The sequence below is a fragment of the Vulpes lagopus genome, chromosome 11 (assembly GCF_018345385.1).
Source record: "Vulpes lagopus strain Blue_001 chromosome 11, ASM1834538v1, whole genome shotgun sequence".
Taxonomy (NCBI): domain Eukaryota; kingdom Metazoa; phylum Chordata; class Mammalia; order Carnivora; family Canidae; genus Vulpes; species Vulpes lagopus.
In genome coordinates, this window is record NC_054834.1 from 13,136,057 (window position 1) to 13,162,947 (window position 26,891).

The window sequence follows — 26,891 nt, forward strand, 5'->3', positions numbered from 1 at the left end:
ACTAGCTTTCAAAAATAGGTGACAGAGATTTTGATCTGGATGAGTTCCTGCATCACCATAGATACCAGGCCTCCACAGTGAAATGATGACATTTTAATTAGAATGATGGCTTTAACGTGTGAATTATAAGCTTTCTCGGTAAACAAGTGCAGGACTTTCTGGAGGTTCCAGGATGGGGGAAGATGATGTACTCATTTGTCTTTAAAAGTCATCAGGAAGAGGGTCTATATGATCTATTCTTTGAGAGCTCAGGACTCAGCTATGATCTCCCTCATGGTAATTGTTGCCAGTGCTAGGAAGTGAATATCCATGAACCTGTCTTTTCTCGAAGGCAGAAAACCTCCTTAGTCAAGCAAGCCCAGGGTTCTGGTGCTTATTAGTTGACAGCTAAAAGTATTGTGACAGTGTGATCTAGACAGAGTCCTTTTAAGAGATGACATTATAGACTTGAAAGTCAATACATAAATGTCTGCATAGCACACAATAAGTGATTAGGATATCATGAACCCCTTTTTACTTTTATAGTTAAAATTTCTCAGTTCCTTCTAGCATAGAGAGGGTACCAATTTAAATGCATTCTGTAGAAGATCTATGGAAGTTAAGCATTTCCTTAGCTTCCTGGCAGAGTTGAACAATCAAAAAAACTAGTCCTTATGTAGCTAATTATGGCAGTTCAGCATGCAACACTTCTTTTGTGATCTCTTTCTTTTCTGTTGGCCCAACAAACACTAATAAGAGACTCTGTCAGTTTATCTGTCAAGCTGGATATCTGCTTTGAAAGGTCTAGCTTTTCTGTCTTTAGATGCTGCAAGTTTTCCTGGCTGGTCTCGTCAATTCTAGAACAGATCTCATCATTTGAGTCTATAGAAACTCTTTTTGTATGTTTGGTCCCAACTTACTTTGTGTTTCTTGGTTTTTGTTTTTGTTTTTGTTTTCCCATTTACTAAGCATAGAGTTTCAATAATTTTTCAACTCTTGTTGAAGTATTTTTAGTTTTGCTTATTTTAAAAACGGAAGTAATTGACCTATAATACCCTCTTAGTTTCAGGAGTATATCCTCTTAGTTTCAGGTGTACATCATAGTGGTTAGATATTTTTAAATGTGAAATGATCACATTTAAAGTCTAAGTCTAAAGTACCTAAGTCTAGGTACTGTCACCCTACAAAGTTATTACAATGTTATTGACTGTATTTCTTCTGCTCTACATTACATCCTCATAACCTAATTATTTAATAACTGGTAGTTAGTACTTCTTAATCTCCTTCATCTATTTTGCCTGCCCCCTCAGTCCCTCTCTCATCTGGTAACCAGCAGTTTGTTTCCTGCATTTGTGAGTCTGTTTTGTTTTGTTTTTTAGGTTCCACATTGAAGTAAAATTATATGGTATTTGTTTTTCTGTGTCTGACATTTCACTAAACTTAATACCCTCAAGATCCATTCATGTTGTCATAAATGGCAAGATTTCATTTTTTTTTTAGCTTTCTATTTTATTTTTATTTTTTTAATTTTTTTTTAGGAAGTTCCATGCCCAACTTGGGGCTTGAATTCATGATCTCAAAACTGAGAATTGGGTGCTCTACTGACTGAGCCAGCCAGGCACCCCAAGGTTTCATTCTTTTTTATGGTTATTCCTTAGTATACATACACCCTCCCCTCTTTATCCATTCATCTATCAGTGGACACTTATGTTGTTTCCATAGCTTAGCTACTGTAAGTGCTGCAATAAACATAGGGGTACATATATCTTTTTGAATTAGTGTTCTCATTTTCTTTTGGTAAATACCCAGTAGTGAAATTGCTGGATCATATGGTAATTCTCTTTTTAACTTTTTTAGTTTTCCTGAAGCATTTTTTTTTTGACACAGAATGAACAACTTCAGGAGGAGCAGGTGATACAGATGAAGAAGATTAGAATTACAAATTTCCACATTTAAAATAAATGTCTTGGGGATGTAATATACAGCATGGTGACTATAGTTAATAACACTGTCCTGCTGAGAAAGTAGACCTTAAAGGTGCTTATCACAGGAAAAAACAAAATTCTGTTACTATGGTAATGATGTTACCTAGACTTCATGGTGATCATTTTGCAATATACACAAATATCAAATCATTATGTTGTACACCTGGAACGAATATGTGGCATGACAATTATACTTCAATTTAAAAACAAACAATTTGAAAGGATGATTATAGTAAGAGCTCTTCAAGTTACACAAAGCTATAGGTTTCATTTATTTCCTTTACCAAATTCAGTGGATGATTTGCCATCCCCTCCACCAAGTATTTGTCTGTTTGTTCCTATCATTGTTAACTTTCCTTGGATTTAGTAGAGATCTGGCATGGCTACATTTACATTGAGTTAAATAAGCTTTATGACATGTAGATAATTTTAAAAGTTAACTCTTCTATAGTTAATATATTGTGATAGGTTGTTATCAATAATAGTAATATTCTTAATTTGCACTGAACAATTGTTTTAGAACTTAAAAAAATATTTTAAACTGATCTTTAAATTTTTTCCCTGAAAAAATTCCCTTAAAAAATCTTACTTATTTAGCTTGTTCTTGCTATTTTACCTTAAATTTGAGTGGAATTTAATTTGAACTCTTATTTAAACACTCTGAATCAAGGGATGGTACTATGGATTGTTTTCATATGGCCCAGGTACTAAGAATCGTTTTTACATTTTTTAAGTGGTTAAAAAAAAAAAAGAACATACATATCTGTCCTGGAAAGCCTAAAATACTTACTTTTGGGCCCTTTGAAGAAAAAGTATGCTGATCCCTGCTTTAAATAGTTGTATTTTCTTCACGGTATATGCTTTGATATTTTTTCTTCTTTCCTTCCTTCTCTCCACGACCCTTTCTCTTTTGTAGCATTTCAGTGATCATATGGTATTGCTCTGTATTTTTGTTTCATGCCAAATGTAAAGTATTAGTGTTATTTTTATTTATGATACAGTCATGCTGTTTTCTTACTCTTTGATACATTCTCTTGTCTTGAACAACCTACATTAACATTGATTACTTTGTTTTTAAATTTAATTTTATTGCTATCTTCTAACGTAGATGTACTCTAATTCAGGCTAATTAACTGCCTGCTTTCAGCCTTCGGGTCTTTTGGCATTATAACTTTACATAGTTTTCAAGTTCACTGAGTGGCATTTCATTTTCATACTGCCCTGTGAATAATTTTTTTAATAACTGACTAAATTTTCATTGTATTTCATACAGAATATATCACTGTTCTTTGTCCGAAATTTGCATGATTATTTTGTTTCTCAAAAACTCAGAACTTTTTATGTGGGCAACTCTTCTTTAAATGATTTTACTTAATTTAAACAGTCTAAAAAATAATAAAATAGTCTAATGCTGGCTTTTTATTATAGTAGTAAATAATAACATTTTTATTTTGTAATTCAGAAGAAAAGACCCAGGTGACCACTTTGGATCACTAAAGATTAGTTTGCATTTTCTATAGTTTTATATAGTCAAAGTTGTACAGTGTGCTTTCTCATGTCTGTTCTTTACCATAATTATTTTGAGATCAATCCAAGTCATATGCTTTGGTAGTTTGATCCTTTTTTATTGCTGATTAGTATTCTATTTTATTTGAATTACATATATCTGTTCACTAATTGAAAGTTTTTTGGGTTATTTCCTATTTTAGGCTACGTAAATAAGGCTGCCATGGGTCAGGTATAAGTCTTTGTGTCAGTATAGATTATCATTTCTCTTAGGTAAGTATCAAATGCGAAGAATGGTTGGATTTTTGCAAAGAATGATATGTTTACTTTTTAGAGACTAACGGTTTTCCAGAGTAGTGCTGTCATTTTACAGTCTCACATTAGTAGATCAGAGTTCCTCCAGGTCCTTACCAAAATTCAATGTTGGCAGCCTTTTAAAATTTTAGACATTTTAATGGGTGGGGGTAGTAGATTCTCATTGTAGTTTTAATTTGCCTTTCCCCAATAGCTGATGTGACTAGCTTTTCAAATGCTTAATACAAAGGGTCTTTGCTCAGTATTTAAGGAATTTTTCTTCTTCTTACTGATATGTAAGAATTCTTAATGTATCCTGGATACAGATCTTTTGTCACATATGTGTATTGTAAATATTTTCTTCCATTCTAAGGCTTGCCTTTTTTCTTTTAGCATTGTCATTGAGGTATAATTTAAGATACCATCACATTCATGCATTTAAGCATATAGTTTGATGAATTTCAGTAAATTTATACAATTGTGCAGCCATTTCACAACCCACATTTTTAGAAAACTGTTATCCCCACAAAACCATTCCCTTGTGTCTCTTTGCAGTCAGTTCCTCCTCCCACTGACAAACCCAAGCAATCCCTGATCTGCTCTCCATGTTTATAGATTTGACTTTTTCTAAAATTTCACATAAATGGAACCATGCGGGCAGCCTGGGTGGCTCAGTGGTTTAGCACTTGCCTTCAGCCCAGGATGTGATCCCAGAGACCCGGGATTGAGTCCTGCGTCAGGCTCCCTGCATGGAGCCTGCTTCTCCCTCTGTCTGTATCTCTGCCTCTCTCTCTCTCTGTGTGTGTGTGTGTGTCTCTCATGAATAAGTAAGTAAAATCTTAAAAAAAAAAAATGGAACCATGCAACTTGTAGTCTTAGACATCTACTTTCACTCAGTAGTGTTTTATTAATTAATTAATTAATTTATTTATTTATTCATTTTTAAATATTTATTCATGAGAGACACACAGAGAGAGGCAGAGACACAGGCAGAGGGAGAAGCAGGCTCCATGCAGAGAGCCCTATGCGGGACTCGATCCTGGGACTCCAGGATCCCGCCCTGGGCCAAAGGCAGGCACTCAACCACTGAGCCGCCCTGGTGTCCCCGGTATTTTATTTAGATTCATGCTTTTTGTTGCATGAATGAGTGGCCTCCTTATTGCTTAGTAATATTCCATTCTGTGGATATAGTCACTGTTAATGTATCTGTAGGCTGATAGACATTAGATTAGTTATAGGTTTTATTTTTATTTTTTAATATTTTATTTAAATTCAGTTTGCCAACATACAGTATAACATGCAAGGCTGCCCATCACCCAGTTACCCTATTCCCCCCACCTCTCCGTCTGCAACCCTTATTTGTTTCGCAGAGTTAGGAGTCTCTCATAGTTTGTCTTCCTCTCTAATGTTTCCCCACTCAGTTTCCCTCCTTTCTCTCATGGTCCCTTTCATTATTTCTTGTATTCCACATATGAGTGAAACCATATGATAATTATCTTTCTTCAATTGGCTTATTTCACTCAGCATAATACCCACTAGTTCCATCCATATCGAAGTAAATGGTAGATATTCGTCCTTCCTGATGGCTGAGTAATACCATTGTGTGTGTGTGTGTGTGTGCGTGTGTACATGCGTGCGTGTGTGTATCTATATACCATATCTTCTTTTTTTTTAATTAATTTTTATTGGTGTTCAATTTACCAACATACAGAAAAACACCCAGTGCTCATCCCATCAAGTGTCCACCTCAGTGCCCGTCACCCATTCCCCTCCAACACCCGCCCTCCTCCCCTTCCACCACCCCTAGTTCGTTTCCCCGAGTTAGGAGTCTTTATGTTCTGTCTCCCTTCCTGATATTTCCCAACATTTCTTTTCCCTTCCTTTATATTCCCTTTCACTATTATTCATATTCCCCAAATGAATGAGAACATACACTGTTTGTCCTTCTCCGATTGACTTATTTCACTCAGCATAATACCCTCCAGTTCCATCCACGTTGAAGCAAATGGTGGGTATTTGTCATTTCTAATTGCTGAGTAATATTCCATTGTATACATAAACCACATCTTCTTTATCCATTCATCTTTCGATGGACACCGAGGCTCCTTCCACAGTTTGGCTATTGTGGCCATTGCTGATAGAAACATCGGGGTGCAGGTGTCCCGACGTTTCATTGCATCTGAATCTTTGGGGTAAATCCCCAACAGTGCAATTGCTGGGTCGTAGGGCAGGTCTATTTTTAACTCTTTGAGGAACCTCCACACAGTTTTCCAGAGTGGCTGCACCAGTTCACATTCCCACCAACAGTGTAAGAGGGTTCCCTTTTCTCCGCATCCTCTCCAACATTTGTGGTTTCCTGCCTTGTTAATTTTCCCCATTCTCACTGGTGTGAGGTGGTATCTCATTGTGGTTTTGATTTGTATTTCCCTGATGGCAAGTGATGCAGAGCATTTTCTCATGTGCTTGTTGGCCTATACCATATCTTCTTTATCCATTCATTGTTGAAGGACGTAGTGGCTCCTTCCACAGTTTGGCTATTGTGGACATTGCCGCTATGAACATTGGGGTGCAGGTGTCCTGTCGTTTCACTACACCTAGTTACAGGTTTTAGCTAGTAAGAATAATGCTGCTCAGGCACCTGGTGGCTCAGTCTGTTAAACGCCTGACTCGATTTCAGCTCAGGTCTTGATCTCAGAATCATAAGTTCAGGCCATGCATTTAAAAAGAAAAGAAAGGGTCAGGGGGATGGGGTGACTGGGTGATGGGCACTGAGGGGGGCACTTGACAGGATGAGCACTGGGTGTTATGCTATATGTTGTAAAATCGAACTCCAATAAAGAAATATATACTAAATAAATAAATAAATAAATAAATAAATAAATAAGAATAATGCTGCCTTTTTTCCCATTTGATAGTCTTTTTGAAGAACAAAATTTTTTAGTTTCGATAGACCAGTTTATCTGTAGTTTTGTTTGCATATTATATAGGAAATTTCTATCTACCCTAAAGTTGCAGAGCTTTCTTCCTATGTTTTATGAGAAGTTTAGAAGTTTATCTTTTAACTTTAATTTTTATGTATGTGTAAGGTTTTTTTTCCAGAGAGATGTGCAGTTTTTTTGAGCACCTTTTGTTAAAAAAGATTTTTTCGGGATCCCTGGGTGGCGCAGCGGTTTAGCGCCGCCTGCAGCCCGGGGTGTGATCCTGGAGACCCGGGATCGAGTCCCACATCGGGCTTCCTGCATGGAGCCTGCTTCTCCCTCTGCCTGTGTCTCTGCCTCTCTCTCTCTCTCTCTGTAACTATCATAAATAAAAAAAAATAAAAAATAAAAAAAAATAAAAAGATTCTTTCTTTCTTTCTTTCTTTATCTATCTATCTATCTATTTATTTGTTATTTATTTTTTATTGGAGTTCAGTTTGCCAACATATAGCATAACACCCAGTGCTCATCCCATCAAGTGCCCCCTTATTTTTTTCTTTCATTGAATTACCTCATTGTGAATTTGCAGGCATTTTGGTACATTGAGAATATTTAATTCCCTGTCAGTCTTTCTCCTAATGGTTTTAATATCTATTAATGATTTTTGTCTGAATCATTTTATATTTTTCATTGGAGATTGTGAAAGTAATTTCTATTTTTGTTATTTCTCTGTATTTATTAGCTGTGATTGATTTGTAAAGAAGAACTTTCACTCATCAACTAAGGATATTTGGTTACCCTGAACTACAATTTGTCTTTAAACTGATCAGTAACTATTTAAATTTTGCACTTTTATTATCAATTTATGAAGTAATGAGGTGCTATGATGACCAACTCCAGTGTTAGCAAATGTGGCATGATTTTGTTCTCTCTTGTTTTTCCTTCATTCTTTAAAAACTGTTAGGGACTTGTGTATTTTTACATATTGTGATACTGGGTGAGACTGTAAGAGCTGTGACACCAAGCCCGACTCACAGTGCCTTAAAAATAGGGATTTTTCTGGATGTGGGTGGTGCTAACATTGTTTCAGCTGTTCAATAAGGATTTAGGTCTTTCTTCCATTCTGTCATCCTCAGTGTCCTCTTACATGCCACATCATGGTCTCCCACTCCTAGGCACCATGCCCATGTTTAACATGGGTATGGGCAGTGTCAGCTGCCAGCCAAAAGGCAGTACAAATTTTTTTTTCAGAATTGCCCCAGAAGACCTGTCTTTATGTCTTACTGGCCATATCTGGGCCGCATTGTCACCCCAGCTGTCAAGAGGACTATGAAAGCAAGTGTCTGGCAGAAAAGCACAGAATTGTCAGCATCGGCTTACACTGCTTGTGAGCCATTGCCAGGGGCAGTGCACATTGTCAACCCGGGAGAAAATTAGGTTTTTACATTAGAAACATTGGAAACATTACATTAAGAAAACAGGAGGGAATGAATTTCAGGGAATAACTAGTAATGTCTACCATAAATATCTTTGCTAAAGCACAGAATGACTAGAATAATATTACTTAAAAAATACATTTATACATTTATACATTTAACTTTAAAATGTAACTATATTAAAAGAATAATAATGTTTGAGCTTACCATATTAATGTCTTGTGATTACTTTCATTGTCCTATAAAATTCATTTTATTATTGAACATGTTTTAGTGTCCTTGAAAAATTATCTGTTATTTATTGCAATGAGAATGTTTTCTGGGGTCCCTGGCTGGCTCAGTTGGTGGAACATGTGACTCTTGATCTTGGGGTCATGAGTTTCAAGCTCCATGTTGAAAGTAGAGATTATTTTAAAAATAAAAAATAAATTAAAAAAGAGAATGTTACTCTAAGCATTGACATCATTTAAATATTTTTATTTAATGCCAACTATGAATTCATATGCTCTCAGATTTGTTTTTTAAGGAAATTTGAAAGTTAAAATAACTTTTACTCTATATTGATTATCCTTTGATACTTGCTTCTCTGATTTTTGTGTGTCATCACTTCTGCAGTTACCTCCTCTTCTAGTCCATATTCACTTTCATTCTTTTCTCTTTTTTTCCCTCTTTTTTCTTATCTTTCTGTAGCTCTTCTGTTTTCTGCTTTTCTTCCAAAAGGGCTAGAATAAAGTTGATTTCTGGTTGATAAGATCATATTGTGCTATTAAATGTCCTTCTTAGTTACTTAATTTCATTTGGGTTATGCACTGCTGACTGTTGATTGTTAGCAGGTTCTGAAATAATCATATTAGGTTAGCTGAGAAGTACATATCCAGCATTAATGGGCTGCATGTTACTGAATCAGAAAAGCCACTGGTAAGCTCTAAATCACAACCAAGGTAGCTAATATAATTCTTGCTTTTAAATTACATTATTTAATGTGATTCTTTCTTCCTTTAGTACATGTCATCTCCCATGGAGCTCTATTAAGTTTTCAGTGTTTTAGGCATGTTGTAGCTCCAGAAAAAGTGTCAAATGTGTATATCCCATTAGGGCATATGGTCAAGAGATTAGAAGTTGCCTTCAGTATTCTGACCTAAAATATACTTGGTATATATATAGAATGTTGTGAGTTTATGAATACTATCCTTGATAAATAAAATAGTTGGGATTTTTAATTCCTAAATTATTGTGTATGATTTAGGTACCGAGCTTTTCCTTGTCTAAAATAATTACCTGCTTTCTGGTAAAGATTGTTAAATTTGTATCCTTTCTCAGCTGTAAAAGAAAACTCCAGGAAACATTTTATTTTTATTTTTATTCAGCAGTAAGGACTATGTAGTGATACATAACCTGTTTTCTGAAGTTTTGCTTGAACTGACTTTGCATCTTTCTCTCACCGTATTTTGTCTTTGAGGAGGCCTAGTTGATCTCTCCCTTTTCCTCCCCACCATCCCCCTCTCTCTGAATGTGTTCCTGGGATTCCTTTGTTTTTGTTTTGAGCAGGAAATGGCTTGCTAATTGAACTTTGAGGAAATATTGTAGTCCTAAGCCTCCTAAGGAAAAATAAAATTTTGGTATCTTATACTTGGTTTTCTAGTTAAAATCAGTTGGGGAAACAGCTAAGATTTTATCTTAGGACTTAAAGCTTTATGAACTGAGTCACTTTGTGGAATGGTGCATGTACTGTTAAAACAGAATACCTCAGCAGAATTTATTCTACATTTGTCCTTTTCTTTTTGCAGCTCATCACTTATATGAAATCTAAAGAAAAAGAATTTACCTGCTGAAGAATTATTTCATTAGGAGAGTGAAATGTGATTGTCTTTGTGGTATAAGGATTATTGGATCCTTTCAGATTTTTAATATATAATGATATCATCCATAGTGGAATCTTGGTCTTTGTACATTTATGTCATTTCTGCATTTTGTTTCCAGTTAAATCAAATTCTGTCACTCTTTCCATTTCTGATTTCAATAATACGAAGTTTATCAAGTCACATTAAACTTTTGACTTAATGCTGTATTTGTGCTCACAAAGATCATCTCATATTAGCTTATAGCTTACTTAGTAAATACTGAAAGACTGCTTGCTACTTCATGGAACAGTCTTTACAGCAGTCTGGCTATATCTCTGTTCTATTAGCTCAGTGCCAGCTGTTGCTTTGGTTACAGTGTTGCTGTTTTGGCAAGCTTTTCAGGGATCTTAACTATGCTTCTTTTCTGACTATATTCTTGTGAGATTTTATTTTCCTCCCATATCATGCTACTGAGGTGTTGGAAGAGAAAGGAAAAAAATTACACCTTGTTTTCTAAAGCAGGAGAAATAATTTTAGCTTAATAAAGTGGTTGTGCCATCTTCTGAAATGCTTTTGAAGAGATAGAAATTTATCTTGATCTATTTATGAAATTATCTTTTCTTCTCTATTACATGGTCTTTTATCTCATTTTATATCACAATTTATGAAGTTGGAAAATTCTATATAAGATTAAATGATTTCTTAAAGGTCACAGTGACAATTTTTAGAAAAATTATCCCTAGAATTGACTGTCTTACTTAAAAAGAAGACATTGTCTGGAAGACATTGCTACCTTTTCAGCGGAAGCTTCTCTCTAGCGTGGCATTTTTCAAATATGTTTAGTCTGTATGTTTTGAGAGCTCTTAAAGTTTGCTGGAGAGTATTTCTCACTTGTGAAATTGGTATATCTGGAGACCTTCCAAAGTCAAGTGATGATAGGATGACCTGGAGCAAAGTATAGAATAGGCAGGAAATGGCCCGAGACCTAAAACTGGCCAGCTGTGGGCCTACCCTATTCGTGCCTTAGTTTCCTTAAATGTAAAATGAGGATAGTAATACTTATTCCACTTATGTTGTGATGACAAAACAATATTAGTGAATATGAAGTCTCTTTAAAATGGAGAAGATAAAAAATAAATAAATAAATAAATAAAATGGAGAAGATAGTATAGAGATTTCTCAAAAAATTAATAATAGAATTACCATATGATCCAGTAACTCCACTACTGGGTATTTACCCATTATAATTTGAAAAGATATATGCACTCCTACGTTTACTACCACATTATTTATAATAGTCAAAATATGGAAGCAATCCAAATGGCTGTACCAGTTTGCATTCCTGCCAACACTTGTTGTTCCTTGTGTTTTTGAATTTAGCCATTCTGACAGGTGTCAGGTGATAACTCATTGTAGTTTTGATTTGCATTTCTCTGATGATGAGTGATGTTGCTCATCTTTCCATGTGTCTGTTGACCATCTGTATATCTTCTTTGGAGAAATATCTGTTTGTGTCTGCTGTCCAATTTTAATTGGATTATTTGTTTCTTTTTGTGTGTTGAGTTATATAAGTTCCTTATATATTTAGAATACTAACCCTTTGTCAGATATGTCATTTGCAAGTATCTTCTCCCATTCAGTAGGTTGCCTTTTAGTTTTGTTGATTATTTCCTTTGCTGTTCAGAAGCTTCTTATTTTGATGTAGTCCCAATAATTTATTTGTGCTTTAGTTCCCTAACCTCAGGAGTCACATCTAGAAAGATGTTGCTTCTGCCAGTGTGAAAAAGATTACTGCCTGTGCTCTGTTGTAGGATTTTTATGGTGTCAGGTCTCACATTTTAAAATCCATTTTGGGTTTATTTTTGTGTATGGTGCAAGAAAGTGGTTCAGTTTCATTTTCTTTCATGTTGCTGTACAGTATTCCCAGCACCATTTGTTGAAGAGACTGTTTATATTCCCATTGGATATTCTTGGCTCCTTTGCCATAAATTAATTGTTGGTATGTATAATCATGGGTTTATTTCTGGGCTCTCTGTTCTGTTCCATTGATCTAAATACCTATTTTTGTGCCAGTACTATACTGTTTTGATTTCTGCAGCTTTGTGTAGTATATCTTAAAATCTCGGATTGTGATCCCTCTAGTTTTGTTCTTCTTTTTAAAAATTGTTTTGGCTATTTGGGGCCTTTTGTTAAAAATGCTGTTGGTATCTTGATAGGGATTGCATTAAATGTATAGATTGCTTTGGATGGTATAGCATTTTAATAATATTCTCCCAATCCATGAGCATGGGATATCTTTCCATTTGTTTGTTTGTCCATTTCTTTTAGATCTACCAAGGAAAAATTTGAGAGCCACTTCCGCAGGAAGGTGTTTGTTAGATCTGTTACCCATCAGTTCTCAGTACCAGTGGACGTGGTTTCCATCACATGCTCTCATTCACAAGCTTCTATATGTGCTGTTCTTTGCTGGAGGAGATTTCCTTTTGCTTTCTCCCTCCTCCTGTAAATCCCTCCATGCCTAGTGGGGAGCCCAGTGTAGGGCTTGACCTCATGACTCTAAGATTATGACCTGAGCTGAGATCAAGAGTTGGGTATTCAACAGACTGAAACACCTAGGTGCCCATCCTCATGGAAATCTTTCACACCTGCCCTCCATGCCACCAGACACCTTCTCTTGACTGCTTCATTTGAGGTCTCAGCTGGGACTCCTTCAAGGACCATTTCCTGACCCCTCATACCTCTTTCTCTTGCCAGGTCTGGGTTAATCACCTCTTTGATGTGTTTTCATTAAACTCTATTTCTCTTCTATTTATCATGGTATATTCTGGTTCTTACTTTACTTGTAAATATTGAAAAGTCAGACCGTAGTATTTGCCTCATTTGTTTTATCCCCTGTGTCTTGTGCATTGACAGTGCTTAGTGGACGATATACATTGAATGATAGTGAGATCATTATGTTTTTATATTGGAAAGGATACAGAGTTCATCTAATCCAGCTCCCTCATTTTACAGATGAGAGAACTAAAAATCTGCAACTTATTATTCGTCAAGGCTCAGAAAAAGCCTGTGGTCAAAATATTATTGTATTTGTCTGTGATGAGGGGATGATGGAGAAAAGAGGTTAATGTTAAGTATCTTCAGAGATGTTTTTCACTTGAATTGTAGCTAGACAAAATGATCTCATTTTCATTTTTTTCTAATATTCCAATTTCATCCCTGGCTGAAGTATTATATCATTCCATTTCTATTCTCTCACTCTCATTAATTCTGTTCTTGATTTACCTCCTTTGTGATTTATAGTTTCCAGCACCCCTATTTTCATTATTTGTTACTTGAGTTTAGTTTGTTACCCAGACTAACTGGCTGTGATTATCCATTTCAGAAGTGTTCTCATTTCCCACTGAGAGCGCCCTCTTGGCACTTTAGACTCAGCATGACTGACAGCTAAGTGCTGTATTAGCCACACCTCTGATCTTCCCATGCCCATCTCTCTCCCACCAACCCACCCAAATAATCTCCTTTTGAGTGTCCTTTTCCTTTTCCCATCTTCTCAGGCTCCATGACTTGAAACTTCAGGATACCAGGCTTTTTCCCTGTCACTTGTCCATTGTAGTCCATCAGTATCCTGTGTCTTTCCAGGGCTTCAGAATCTCTTATATCTATCCTGTTCTTTAGATTCTCATTGCAACTCTCTAGTTAAAGCTGGTGTTCTTGGCTGATTATTTTATTTCCTCAATTTAAATTGTGATATTTAGAAAAATCAATCATTTTTTATTACCAAAAAAGTAAAATAAAATAAAATTTTTACAGAATGCCACTCAACATTGTCAGTGACCAGAGCCTTGTTATCAGTGCAGCATTATCTTTTAATATGTGTTTTTTATGCACGTAACATTGTGGCAATAGACTGTGTATAGTACTCCTTAAACATACTCTCTATACAGTTTTCCTCTGTCATTTCTTTGTGTGTTCTGTTCTCCTTACAAAAAAAGGAAAAAAAAATAAAAGCTATCTTCATGTGAATAAATGGTTTTTATCCTTCTAAGTCTGGCAGTCATCTATTCCAGTGGTTCCCAAATGCTGGTTTCCAGGTGGCTGCCTGGTCAACTATATGAGAAGCATCTGAAGAGCTTTGAAAATATTGTCTCTGTCTGGTTCATCTGAATCACAATTTTTGGAGTTGAGATCTCGGTTGGCTACATTTTTATAAAAAAGATATTCAGCTAGCTTTGGAAATCTCCATTTGTCTGTCCTCATCATTTTAAAATTTATGAAATTGAGATACAGAGGAGAGAACTGAGTTCCTCAGGGTTACTCAAATGGTAACTACTCATTTCAGTGATAAGTAAAGATGGAGTGAAAAGAATTTCTTGGGAACTGGAACAAAGACTATTCTTAGCATTTGTTTAACTTTTAGAATATTAATAAATGATCTGAGAACCAATATTTGTTACTACTTATAAATTGAGTATGAGACATTTAATTTTTTTAAGATTTTATTTATTTATTTGAGACAGAGAGAAAAGAGAATGAGCAGGAGAGAGGGACAGAGGGAGAGGGAGAAGCTGACTGCCTGCTGAGCAGGGACCCCAGTGCAGCGCTCCATCCCAGGACTCTGAGATCAGGACCTGAGCTGAGAGCAGATACTTAACCAACTGAGCCACCCAGGCACTCTACTGAGTACTAGGGCTTTTAAATGAGTTATTTCAATAGTCTTTTCAGTTGTCATACAAAGAATATTAGCAAGCTAAATCATAAAAATTTACTTACTCATTTCTTTATTCAACACCTATTTAACACCTGTGCTAGATGTTAGGAGTATTGCAGTGATAAAACAAATTTGGAAGAAAAAAAAAACAAATTTGGAACCTTCTCTCAGAGATCTTAAAATCTGATGAGGAAGGAAATATTAATTATATAAAAAATAAAGTTTGATGAGTGATAAAGTAATTTGCCTAGTGTCACACAGATTATAGCATAGTTGGGTTTTTGTCCCAAGACTATCTACTTTTAAAAGCCTGTATTCTGGGGATCCCTAGGTGGCTCAGCGGTTTAACGCCTGCCTTCGGCCCAGGGTGTGACCCCGGGTTCCGGGATCGAGTCCCGCGTTGGGCTCCCTGTGTGGAGCCTGTGTCTCTGCCTCTCTCTCTCTCTCTCTTTCTCTATCATGAATAAATAAACAAACAAAAAAAAAATTAAAAAAAAATAAATAAAAGCCCGTATTCTTTCCATGTTAACTATGATTCCAACACATCATGGTAAAGGCAACTAATACTTGTTGAGCTCTATGTTCTGTCCTCAGTGTTAGATCAGTTATAATGATTATTTCATTTACTTTTAAGGTTGGCACGGTTATTTTCACTGTGGTGTAGGTGAGGAAACTAAGTCTTAGAATAAGTTAAATAACTTGCTAAGGTTTTGGCTACTAGCTGCTAGTGCTTGCTTCTGATCTAAGTCTGACTCCAAAGACCTGTGAAATAGGAATAACAAACGCTTATAATAGAATCAACAAATCTAATAATTGGTTATTTGACAAGATTAATACATTAAATTGATAAATACTGATAAAGACTGATGAGGGTAAGAAGGTTTTTTTTAGAAGGCACACATTACTATTAAGAATAAACAAGTTGATCGGGATCCCTGGGTGGCGCAGTGGTTTAGCGCCTGCCTTTGGCCCAGGGCACGATCCTGGAGACCCGGGATCGAATCCCACGTCGGGCTCCGATCGAATCCCACGTCGGGCTCCGGGTGCATGGAGCCTTCTTCTCCCTCTGCCTGTGTCTCTGCCTGTCTCTCTCCCTCTGTGTGATTATCATAAATAAACAAACAAACAAACAAATAAATAAATAAATAAAATTTTAAAAAAAAGAATAAACAAGTTGATCTTATTATAGTTCCAACAGAAACTAGCGAATTACTAAGAGAACACTGGGTATAACTTTATAACAGTACATTTGAAAGTTTAGATAAAATTGAGAAATTTCTAGAAAAACGACTTACCCAAAAGAACACTAGGAAAATTAGAAAATCTGAATAGTTGTATTGACAAAACTGAATTTATCATTATATACCTTTCCTCAAATAAAACTCCAAGGATGGATAGTTTCACTAATGACTTCATCCAAACATTTAATAAATCAACCAGTGTTTTTTACAAATCCATCCCAGAATTGAGAAAGAAGGAATACTTAACCTTATTGTTTCATGGGGCCAGTATAAACTTGGTATCAAAGCAAGAATATTATGAGGAAGGATATTAGGTATCTCCCTTGAAAATCAGTGCAAAAATACCAGTGAAAGTATTAGCATATATAAGTCAGGGATATCTAAAAATGATAATTCATCATCACCAAGCTGGCTTTGGTCTAGAAGTACAATGTAATGTCATCAATAAAGGGAAAAATTGATCATCTCAATATATGCAGAAAAAGCATTTAGTAAAATCCAACATCAGTCTATGATTTAAAAATTCATAGCAGACCTAGGACAGAATTTTTTTCATCCAATAAAGGGTATATCTGAAAATCTCAGAAGTGAAATATTTAAGTTTTTCTATTTGAGATTAGGAATTATACAAAGATATTACTCTTACTGCTTTTACATCGCAACATACTAAAGATCCTAACCAGGATAATAAGAGAAAGCAATAAAATGTAGGATTGGAAATGAAGAAATAATTCAGAGATAACATGAGTATCTATATAGAAAATTCCAAACAGTCTCCAAACTATTAGAATTAATAACTTTGAAAGTTTGGTGAAATTGAATATATAATAATTGTATTTTTAGTATATGAGCAACAAAAAAAACTTTAAAATTACCACTTACATATCAAAATACACACTGTGTAGGAGTAATTCAAGTTAGAGATATGTAATAGCTCTTCACAGGAATTGTAACATTATTAAGAGAAATTTAAAAAGACCTGAGTAAATGAAGAGAACTACCATATTCATGGATTGGAGAATTCATTCTTTTTTTTTTTTTAAGATTTTATTTTATTCACTCATGAGAAACAGAGTGAGAGAAAGAGAAAGAGACAGAGACACAGGCAGAGGGAGAAGCAGGCTCCGTGCAGGGATCCTGATGTGGGACTCGATCTCGGGTCTCCAGGATCACAACCTGACCCAAAGGCGGCGCTAAACCAGTAAGCCACCCAGGCTGCCCTGGAGAATTCATTCTTATGAAGATTACCAGTAGTCTCAAAATTTCAGGAGCTTTTTCTTTAATGGAAACTGTCATGCCCATTACAAAATTTATATGGAAGTACCATGAACCAAGAATAGCCTATACCAAATTGAAGAAGAACAGAACTGGAGGACTATCAAACTTACTCTAAAGCTACAACAATTTATACAGGTGAATTGATGTAAAGATAGACAAATGGTACAGAATTGAAAGTCCAGAAACAAACTCACATAAGTGGAAAGGTAGGCTTTGAGAACAAGGAAGTGAAAAAAATTTTTTCAAATAAATTTTGCTGGACCAGTTGGGTATTTGTATAGAAAAACACTAATCATGGCTTCTATCTCATATTATACAGAAAGTAATTCCAGGTAGATTATATTTCTAAACATGAAAGGCAGACCAATAGAATTTCTGGAGCATAAATTCATGAATGAAAGACATCTTCATAAATGTGTGATGGGACAGTTTTTAAACAAGGTACTAAAAGTGCTAACCATAGGTTGATAAAATGTGCTGCATTTAAATTAGGAACTTCTTTCATTACAAGACTTCTTAAGGAGTATATACATATACACATACTTGAATACATATAATCATCAAAGTGATTACAGCCAAATGTGTAAACAACTCTTAAAAATATGTAAAAGATGAAAATAACCAGTGAGAAAAATGGGGGGGAAAAAAAGAATATGCACTCACAAAAGAAGCTATCCAAATGGATAATTAACATGCAAGAGGAAATAATTCCTTAGTCATCACGGAAATGTAAATGAAAGCCACAGTTATCATTCCAAAGAATAGCTTAAAAATATGATAATTCTGAATTTTGGTAAGGTTGTGGAACACCCACAACTCATGTATTGCTGCTGGAGTGTAAATTGGTACAATGACTTTGGAAAATTGGCAGAATCTGCAAACATTAAGCATACAAATACGTAATGATTCAGCATTTCTGCTCTAACCAGCAGAAATGCATACGCACATATGTTCACTAAAAGCTGTGCACCAGAATGTTCATGGTAGCATTCTTTAAAACACCTAAAAGATGGAAATATCTCAAATGTACACAAATTGGATGTTAGTTGGATGGATAAAACTAAGGTAAATTTCTACTCAATAGCAAGTCAACTGCTACATGCAACAACGTGGATGAATTTTGTAAATGAGATAATAGAAGGAGGCAGACACAAAATAATAGCTTACCTTATTGTTTGTTCCATTTATGTAAAACTGCAAAACTAATCAATGGTATTAGAAATTATGGAAGTGATAGTACCTGGAGAGATGCATTTGGGAAAGCCACAACAGATTAAGTTGCCTGATAATATTTGGTTTTATGCTCTAGGTAGTAGTTAGAAAGATGTGTGCACTTTGTGATAATTCTTAAAGTTGTATTTACATAATTTGCACTCTTCTCTGTATGTTAAGGAATTTTATTTCAACTAACCCATATTTTGTAGTTTTCCAACTCACAAATGATATGCTTATATTAAGCTATGGTTGTAAATAACTGGCATTAATTGAAAAAGTCATGTAAATTGGAAAGATTAAAATTACAACTAGAATTATTATAAGTATTATAAATTATAATTATTACAAATATTACTATATTAGATGGTCTTCTAAGATGAACTAGAGATGCCTGGGTGGCTCAGTCAGTTAAGCAGCCTTCTTTTGATTTGGGCTTGAGTCAGGCTCTACACTCTGTGCTCAGTTTGGAGTTGACTTGTCCCTACCACCTACCATCCCACCTCCCCACTCCCCCACCCTCCCACTCCCCCACTCCCACTCCAAGCACTTCCTCACTCTCTCTAAAAATAAATCTTTAAGTCATTCCCCCTCCTTTGTTTAAGAAAAATATAATGAATGAACTGTATATGTTTCTGTTTTGAAAAATTTTGGGAATTAATAATTTTTGGAGTGGTAAAAGATGAAGACTGGTCCATGTTAACCAGATCTTTCAAATGAAATATGACTTTATCTTTTTTCAACGATTTTATTTATTCATGACACACACACACACACGAGAGAGAGAGAGAGAGAGAGGGGCAGAGACACAGGCAGAGGGAGAAGCAGGATCCATGCAGGGAGCCCAACGCGGGACTCAGTCCTGGGTCTCCAGGATCACACCCCGGGCCAAAGATGGCGCCAAACCACTTAGCCACCGGGGCTGCCCTGAAATATGACTTTAAATGTCTTTCCATTAACATACACATATATCTCACAATGTACATTCAGCTTATAACACTGCAAACCTACCATGTGTTGAAAAGATTTACAATTCTTTGATAATAATAAAGGAAATAAATATGATTTTACAATATATAGCTGTATTCTACTTTTATAAATGAAAATATTGGTTAGCCTGGGTGGCTCAGCAGTTTAGTGCAGCCTTCCGCCCAGGGCCTGATCCTGCAGACCCGGGATCGAGTCCCGCATCAGGTTCCCTGCATGGACCCTGCTTCTCCCTCTGCACAAGAGGGAGAGGGAGTATCTCTGTGCCTCTCTCTCTCTCTCTCTTGCTCTCTCTGTGTCTCTCATGAATAAGTAAATAAAAAATCTTTAAAACAAAAACGAAACAAAATAAATGAAAATATTATTTCTCCCATTTTCTTTAAAGAACTGATGGTATATACTAGAATTAAATTATAACCATATTAAATTAAGCTTTTTTCATTAAAACATTTGAAATGATATCCATTGACTTCTTTTTCTTTTTTAATTGTGTTTATTTATTTGACAGAGAGAGTGCACAAGTGGGGAGGAGGGTCAAAGGGAGAGGGAGAAGCCGACTCCCCACCAGGGTGCCTGATGATGTGGGGCTCTATCCCAGGACCTAGAGATCACCACCCAAGCTAAAGGCAAATGTTTAACAAACTGAGCCACCCAGGCTCCCCCATTTACTTCTTTTTCTTGCTTAATTAAAGTCTAAAATGAGTATTGTGTTCACCAACCTTGTTTGCTTTTTTCTATAAGCAGGTTCTACTTTGCCTCTGGGTGTGCATGTATTACCGTATCATATTATGTTATTAACATGAATATGTTTCAGAAGTAACTCTTTGTCTTATTTATAAACTTAACCACTAAGAAAGTTAATGAAATAATTTAACTTTTAAACTAAAAGTTTAAAAGTTTGGGCCTGGAGATATATGTTGATGTACTAGAATCTGGCTTGATAATTCATTTACTCAGTGACAGAACCAACAACCTGTTTATATACTATGGACCCAATCTACACACAGTGTTTTTACTACCTGCTTTACCACTTACCTCTCTCTGCTGTAGTCACTCTGTTCCAGCCATTATCAAGGCCTTCCTGCTGTCTGATTAGCTGCAAGCATACTTATACCTCAAGATTTCGTTGATATCTGTTCAGATCTGTTTTTTTCCCATATCCTCCTCAGACTCATTTATAATATTCAAGTCTTTGAAGATTACCTCAGAGATGCATCACTGACTGCTCTCCATAATTTCCTCATCAGTCTATTTTTATTCCCAGATTAATTTTTTTATAGCAGTTATGACTACCTGATATTCTATACACATATATTTTTAATGTACTTCTTAGTAAATATAAGTTCCACGAGGGTAGGGACTTAGTTGGTTTTGCTTACTACTATATTTCTAGCACCTGGAACCAAGACAGAGACGCAGTAAGCACTGTGTAAATATTTGTAGTTTGAATGAATGAATGAATGAATGAATGAATGAATGAATGAAATGAATAGTGTCAGTCTGCGTGGTATAGCCCTTAGCTAACTCTGCAGAATTCATTTCTTTATTCTCCAAACAGATGTAGGGTTGTTGTTAATTCTAGCATGGCTCTCTTTATAGCCATTGGTAGTAAATTTTAAGTAAGCTCTAATAATATAACAGATTTCTGATCTTGTTATTATCCTTTGAAGGAGGAGAAAAAGGGGAAAGGAGGAAATAATATGCATAGTATTTAACTTTGTCTTTTAAGAAATAAATGACTAAAAATAATATTTGTTCCAAATGCACTTTGTTCTCATCTGTGATAATTAAAAAATATGGTAGTAACTGCTCAAGTACCACTTAAAGTTGAAGGCTTATATTGACTTTGTTTATTTTCCTCTGTATACTTCTTCCCACCCTACCACCCCCACCTTTTTAAAGAATCCAACCCAAGTCGGAACAGCTCTCCAGGTTTTCCATAATCTTGGAACTTTGAAGGATACTATTACCAGTGTTGTGGATGGATATTGTGCTACTTTAGAAGAACACATCAACAGTGCATTAGACATCAAAGTTCTGACTCAGCCTTCGCAGTCAGCTGTGAGAGGTATGGCTATGGTTTATATTTAGCTGCTTTATTTATTTATAACCAAGAAGTCCCTTGAATAGTATGTGAAACACTTAAGTTTCAAAGCAGTCTAATGACTCATTTTTTAGTAGACAGAAAATGGGAGAAGAAATTATGTTTCAGAATATATTTATAACTTTTTTTGTCTAATCAGTGAGTTGAATTGGCCAATTGGTATATTCAGAACTTCTAGAAAAAAAATCTATAAACTGTGGCTCCACTTAGTTCAGAGGAAACAGATGCAAGAAAAAGGAACATTTTTCTTTCTGAAATTTTTATCCTCACATGTACTTCTTGAGACAGAAAATATTTTTTAAGGAACTGCAATTTATCCCTTAGTTTTTTGGGCTTTTCCTTAGAATAATTCCAGTATTCAGGAGCAAAGAAGGCTAACTGTGGACATTGAAACTGATAAAACCTTTGGGAACGTTACAACTACAGCAAAATCTAAAAAAATTTAAAAAGAAAGGTGTGAGAGGGAAGTAGCCCTACAATAACAGTCTGCAACTTTTTTCCTGCCAAGATGTACCTGCTGATGGCATTCAGGTATAAAACACTCTTCAGAGATGAGATAGGAAAGACTGTTATATATATGCCTCTCATTTAACCAACACATCTCTGCATTTCTCTCCTTGTATTCACTCTTCTCTCCTGTTAATATATATGAACTGTGCTTACTCCTAACAAAGAACAAGTACCCTGTTCTTGCATTAGATCCCATCTCTCAAGGGTTTTGCTTTAGCAGATCCCCTCTGTCTGTCATATGGTCAGTTTTTCTTCTTAAATCTTTTTCCTGTCATATACAGCTATGCTAGTGTACCTTCTTCTGTTTAAAGACAGATCTGTGTTTTGACTACATTTCCTTCTTTGGCTCTGCTCCCCCATTTTATTTCTTCAGACTACAGAAAATTTCCCCAAAGTATTCTGCAGTTCAGTCTTTCTTTTTTATATGGTTCTTTTTTTTTTAAAAAAAAACATTTTATTTATTTATTCAGAGAGAGAGAGAGAGAGAGGCAGAGACACAGACAGAGGGAGAAGCAGGCTCCATGCAAGGAGCCCGATGTGAGCCTCGATCCCGGCTCTCTGGGATCACGCCCTGGGCTGGAGGCGGCACTAAACCCCCTGAGCCACCGGGGCTGCCCCAGTTCGGTTTTTTTTTTTCTTTTCCTTTCCTTTCCTTTTCTTTTCTTCTCTTCTTTTTTCTTTTCTTTTCTTTTCTTTTCTTTTCTTTTCTTTTCTTTTCTTTTCTTTTTTTCTTCTCTTTTTCTTCTCTTTTCTTCCTTTCATTTCTTTCTTTCTTTCTTTCTTTCTTTCTTTCTTTCTTTCTTTCTTTCTTCCTTCCTTCCTTCCTTCCTTCCTTCCTTCCTTCCTTCCTTCCTTCCTTCCTTTTTTAAGATTTTTGTTTATTTTAAAGAGAGAGAGAATGGGGGGGGGGGTTGCAGAGGGAAAGGGACAAGCAAACTCTGCACTGAGCCCAGAGCCCACAGGAGGGTTCAGCCCCACAACCCTGAGATCATGTGACCTGAGCTGAAATCAAGAATTGAACACTCAACTGACTGAACCACCTAGGTGTCCCTCTTCCCAATTTTTATTGAAGAAGCTACATTGTCATTATAGTGTTGTCCTAAAGAATAAGTAATGCATATAGAATTAATAACAGTTTCTAATATGTGGCTTTTAGTAAAAAAACAAATTTATAGTGAGTGATTATTATTTTTATATTTGCTATGTAAACATAGCCTTAACACAAAATGTATGCCACTCATAAATAAGTTGCACTAGATAAAAAGAGTTAAAAGAATCTTAGATCTTAAAGGGATTTTTTAAAGGTTAGCCCTTGCCTCTGAATAGGTCTGAATTAAGACTATCCCAGAAGGAGTGCTTTGAAAAGAAATTGCCAAAGGAGATTTCACTCTCAGCTTTTCCCAGCAATTATTCTCAGAAAGTTTGATCTAATGTTTAAATTTCCAGGAGCAGTTTAATCTCATTCCCTCTTGTGTTGTCAAGAAAAGGGAAAAAATGAAAGCAATTATTCACATGCTGTCAATCCTAATGTACATCCTTTTTGTTAAAAGAATAAAGAGTTTTAAAGCCTTATTATCATCTGTTGAGGAATGGATGCTGTTTTAATGTAGAAACCTGAAGCATCAATTCTTTATTATTTTTTAAAAGAATAATCACTATTATATTTTTTACAAATTTTAATTTTTATTTATTTTACTTTTTTAAAGATTTTATTTATTTATTCATGAGAGACACAGAGAGAGGCAGAGAGACATAGGCAGAGGGAGAAGCAGGCTCCATGCAAGGAGCCCGATGTGGGACTTGATCCCAGGACTCTGGGACCACACCCTGAGCTGAAGGCAGATGCTCAACCATTGAGCCACCCAGGCGTCCCTACAAATTTTTAAAAAGAAAATTTTATTTATTTGAGATAGAGAGAGAGAGAAAGAACATGAGTGGGGAAGAGGGGCAGAGGGAGAGGGAGAAGCAGACTCCCCACTGAGCAGGGAACCTGACAGATGGCTTTATCCCAGATCACGACCTGAGCTGAAGGCAGACTCTTAACTGACTGAACCACCCAATCGCTTCTGTTTTTAGTTTTTTAAATGTGACATTGGCAGTATTCATGTTAACTTGCTGACCTTGTTGGTTATGTTGAGATCATGCAGAAGAATGTCCCCTTTTTTGAAATACACGTTTAAGTATTTCAAGGGTGATGGGATATCATGTCAGTAACTTATTAACAAATGTTTCAGGGAAAATTTTTTTAGTATACTTTCAAATTTTCTTTATGTTTAAGATTGTTCAAAAAAATTTAAAATATATAAAATTGATATAATTTTAAGGGGAAAATGTTACCTATGATGTATTTCAGAAGCTTATAATTCAATAAAAAAAAGATAACATTTGAAAAAGTAAGAATATGATTAGGCAGTTAACAGAAAAACACATCTGATAAATGTGAAAATATGTTCAGCTTCTTCTTAGATAATGAACTAATTAGGGAAATGCAAATAAGATACTATTTCTCAATCATGAGATAGGCAAAATCTAAGAATTAAGATGAGTACTGGGTGTTGTACTATATGTTGGCAAATTAAATTTATATTTTTAAAATCTAAGTATTTAATGTTGAACAAGAGGAGAAACTCTTGTATACTGATTGTGGGAGAATGAAATGATTCATCCACTTCACTCGGTTTTATCAAACTGTTAAAAATGTGTATACCTTGTGATCTTATAATTTCTTTAATAAGAATATACCCTAGAAAAACTGTCATATATATATATATAATATATATATATTATATATATATATAATATATATATACTCACACACACACACACACACACACACACACACAAATTTTATGTATATACAGCTCGGTGGCTGTACCTGGGCCCTAGTTCCAGTTCTGCCCTGGGAACCTGGGGGATGAGCAGGACCTACAGGTGCCTCAGTTCTTGTAAGGCTCACATCTCCTCACTCCCTCCTGTCCCCTACTAGCAGGCTGGGACTTCTCACATGTGGTGTATTTCCAGGGCTAGGGAATGGCTGGTCTGGGGGTGGGAAGGCAGAGGCCTGGGTAGTACGGGGTTACATATGTATATATATATATATATATATACATAAATTTTTATTGCACTGTTATTTGTAGTAGTGAAAAATTGAAAACAATATTTCCTTCAGTGGAAATAAAGTGCTATCATTGGGTCTCGGTTTTTTAGAAAGCCTATGCCTTTGTACCTGGAACTTCACAAATATACTAAATTTTTTTTCTCCTTCCTCCTGTGGGAGAGAATGACCAGAATGGGCTGGAGTTGGCTATTTTCCTTCCCCAGATCATGTAGGTTTTGATAATACCCCAGAAGGTCAGGCTCTGGTTAACTAGTTCCCCTGAGGGCAGGCTTTGTTGAGAACATAGTCCTCTGGTGTATTTCACGATGGTTCTTTTTTTCCTACTCCTGCTGGAGGCAGAAGGGGATTTTTCTCCAATATTTACTGTGAGAACCTACTTGAATTCCTGGATGTGACTCTCGCATAGTGGGCCCCATATGACTGGGTATACCTGGGAGCTTTTAGTTCTAGGAGCTGCCCACTGTAAGCCTCTAGCAGTTCTTCAGTTACAGTTTAAGTTTTCCTTCCCTAGCAATGGCTTCCACTGTCTGTTTTCTGCTATCAAGGCTCTGGTCCCATACGTGGAGACTTCTGTATTTACCTGTCATTCTCTCTGATCTTGGGGGCAGTGGTTTGCCAGGTGGCCTCCCTTCTCCTACAGGCTCAAGAGTTGTTAATTTCTCTGTCTGTTCGTCATTTTATTTGTTGTTAGAACAGAGTGGCAACTTAGAAGCTCCTCATATTTGGAACCAGAAATGGAAGTTGCTAACTCAGATTTTTACCCCCTATAAATCACTTGTTTCTTCTTTGATGTTTTTAAGAGTAAGACAACTGACCCAAAATGGGGTTACTTATGCTAAATCCCACATCACCAAACTGAGACCAGTCTATCAGGAATCACCTAAATTAGTACTAGTAAGGTAATCTGCTCTACTCCTCTCCCCTTAAAGGAAAGTGACCTTGCCATAACCAATTTGCTTTTTTTGTCTAATATAACTTCTCTGTTCCTGTTCCCTTCTGCCTATAAGTCTTTCATTTCGTACAGCTCCTGAGAGCTCCTTTCTATTTGCTAGATTTGTTGCTGCCTGATTCATGAATCATTGAATAGAATAGAACATAATAGAATAGAATAAATAAAATAAAATAAAATCTTTAAAATTTAGTCAGTTGAATTTTATTTTTTAACAACGTCCATATGGATCTTTCTTTATATTTGAAGTTTAGTAATTTCTTTAGGATATATCTTGACATCAAATGCTTTGTATCTTTTTTTTTTTTTCTGAATTAGAATATGTTCTCTTTTATAGGTTTACTTTAATTGTATGTATCTTTTGGTCTTCTTTCATTTCATATGATTTTTCTCTTGCTCATTTCCCATTTCTGATTGTGTTTTCACCTTTGATCATTATATTGCATTGTTATTTCTAATGTGTTCTTAATGTCTGTTATGTATTTACACTAATAATATTCCCTGTAGTTACTTTGAGACAGTGTAAAACTGAGTAACTCTTCCTGTTGTTTCCTTTGGGAACTTCTTGGGCAACTTAAGTTCCTTTCCTTCCCTCTTCTTTCCCTCTTAATCTGTGTTAGGTTCTGTATTGTTTGTTTCTCATTGTTACTCATCTTTGAAAGGTACTGGCTGTTTGTTGAAGAATAATACTGGGATGGTTATATAGAGAGATGAAGACAAACTATAACTAGGATTAAGTTTTTATGTTTAGTAACCATTCACCAACTTAATTCCTTCTATCTTGGAAACACATCTTTCCTCAAACTTTGGATCATTCTAGAGCTT

At 35.6% G+C, this 26,891-nt stretch overlaps 1 protein-coding gene across 2 annotated transcripts in view; it reads left to right on the forward strand.

The window, feature by feature from the left end:
- The window catches only part of COG5 (component of oligomeric golgi complex 5), a 292,761-nt gene that overhangs the window by 138,579 nt on the left and 127,291 nt on the right, over positions 1–26,891 (forward strand). For both annotated transcript variants that reach the window (XM_041774079.1, XM_041774078.1), the window contains exon 8: positions 21,288–21,453. In XM_041774079.1, coding sequence (XP_041630013.1) covers positions 21,288–21,453 — 166 coding nt within the window. The remainder of the gene's footprint in view (positions 1–21,287; positions 21,454–26,891) is intronic.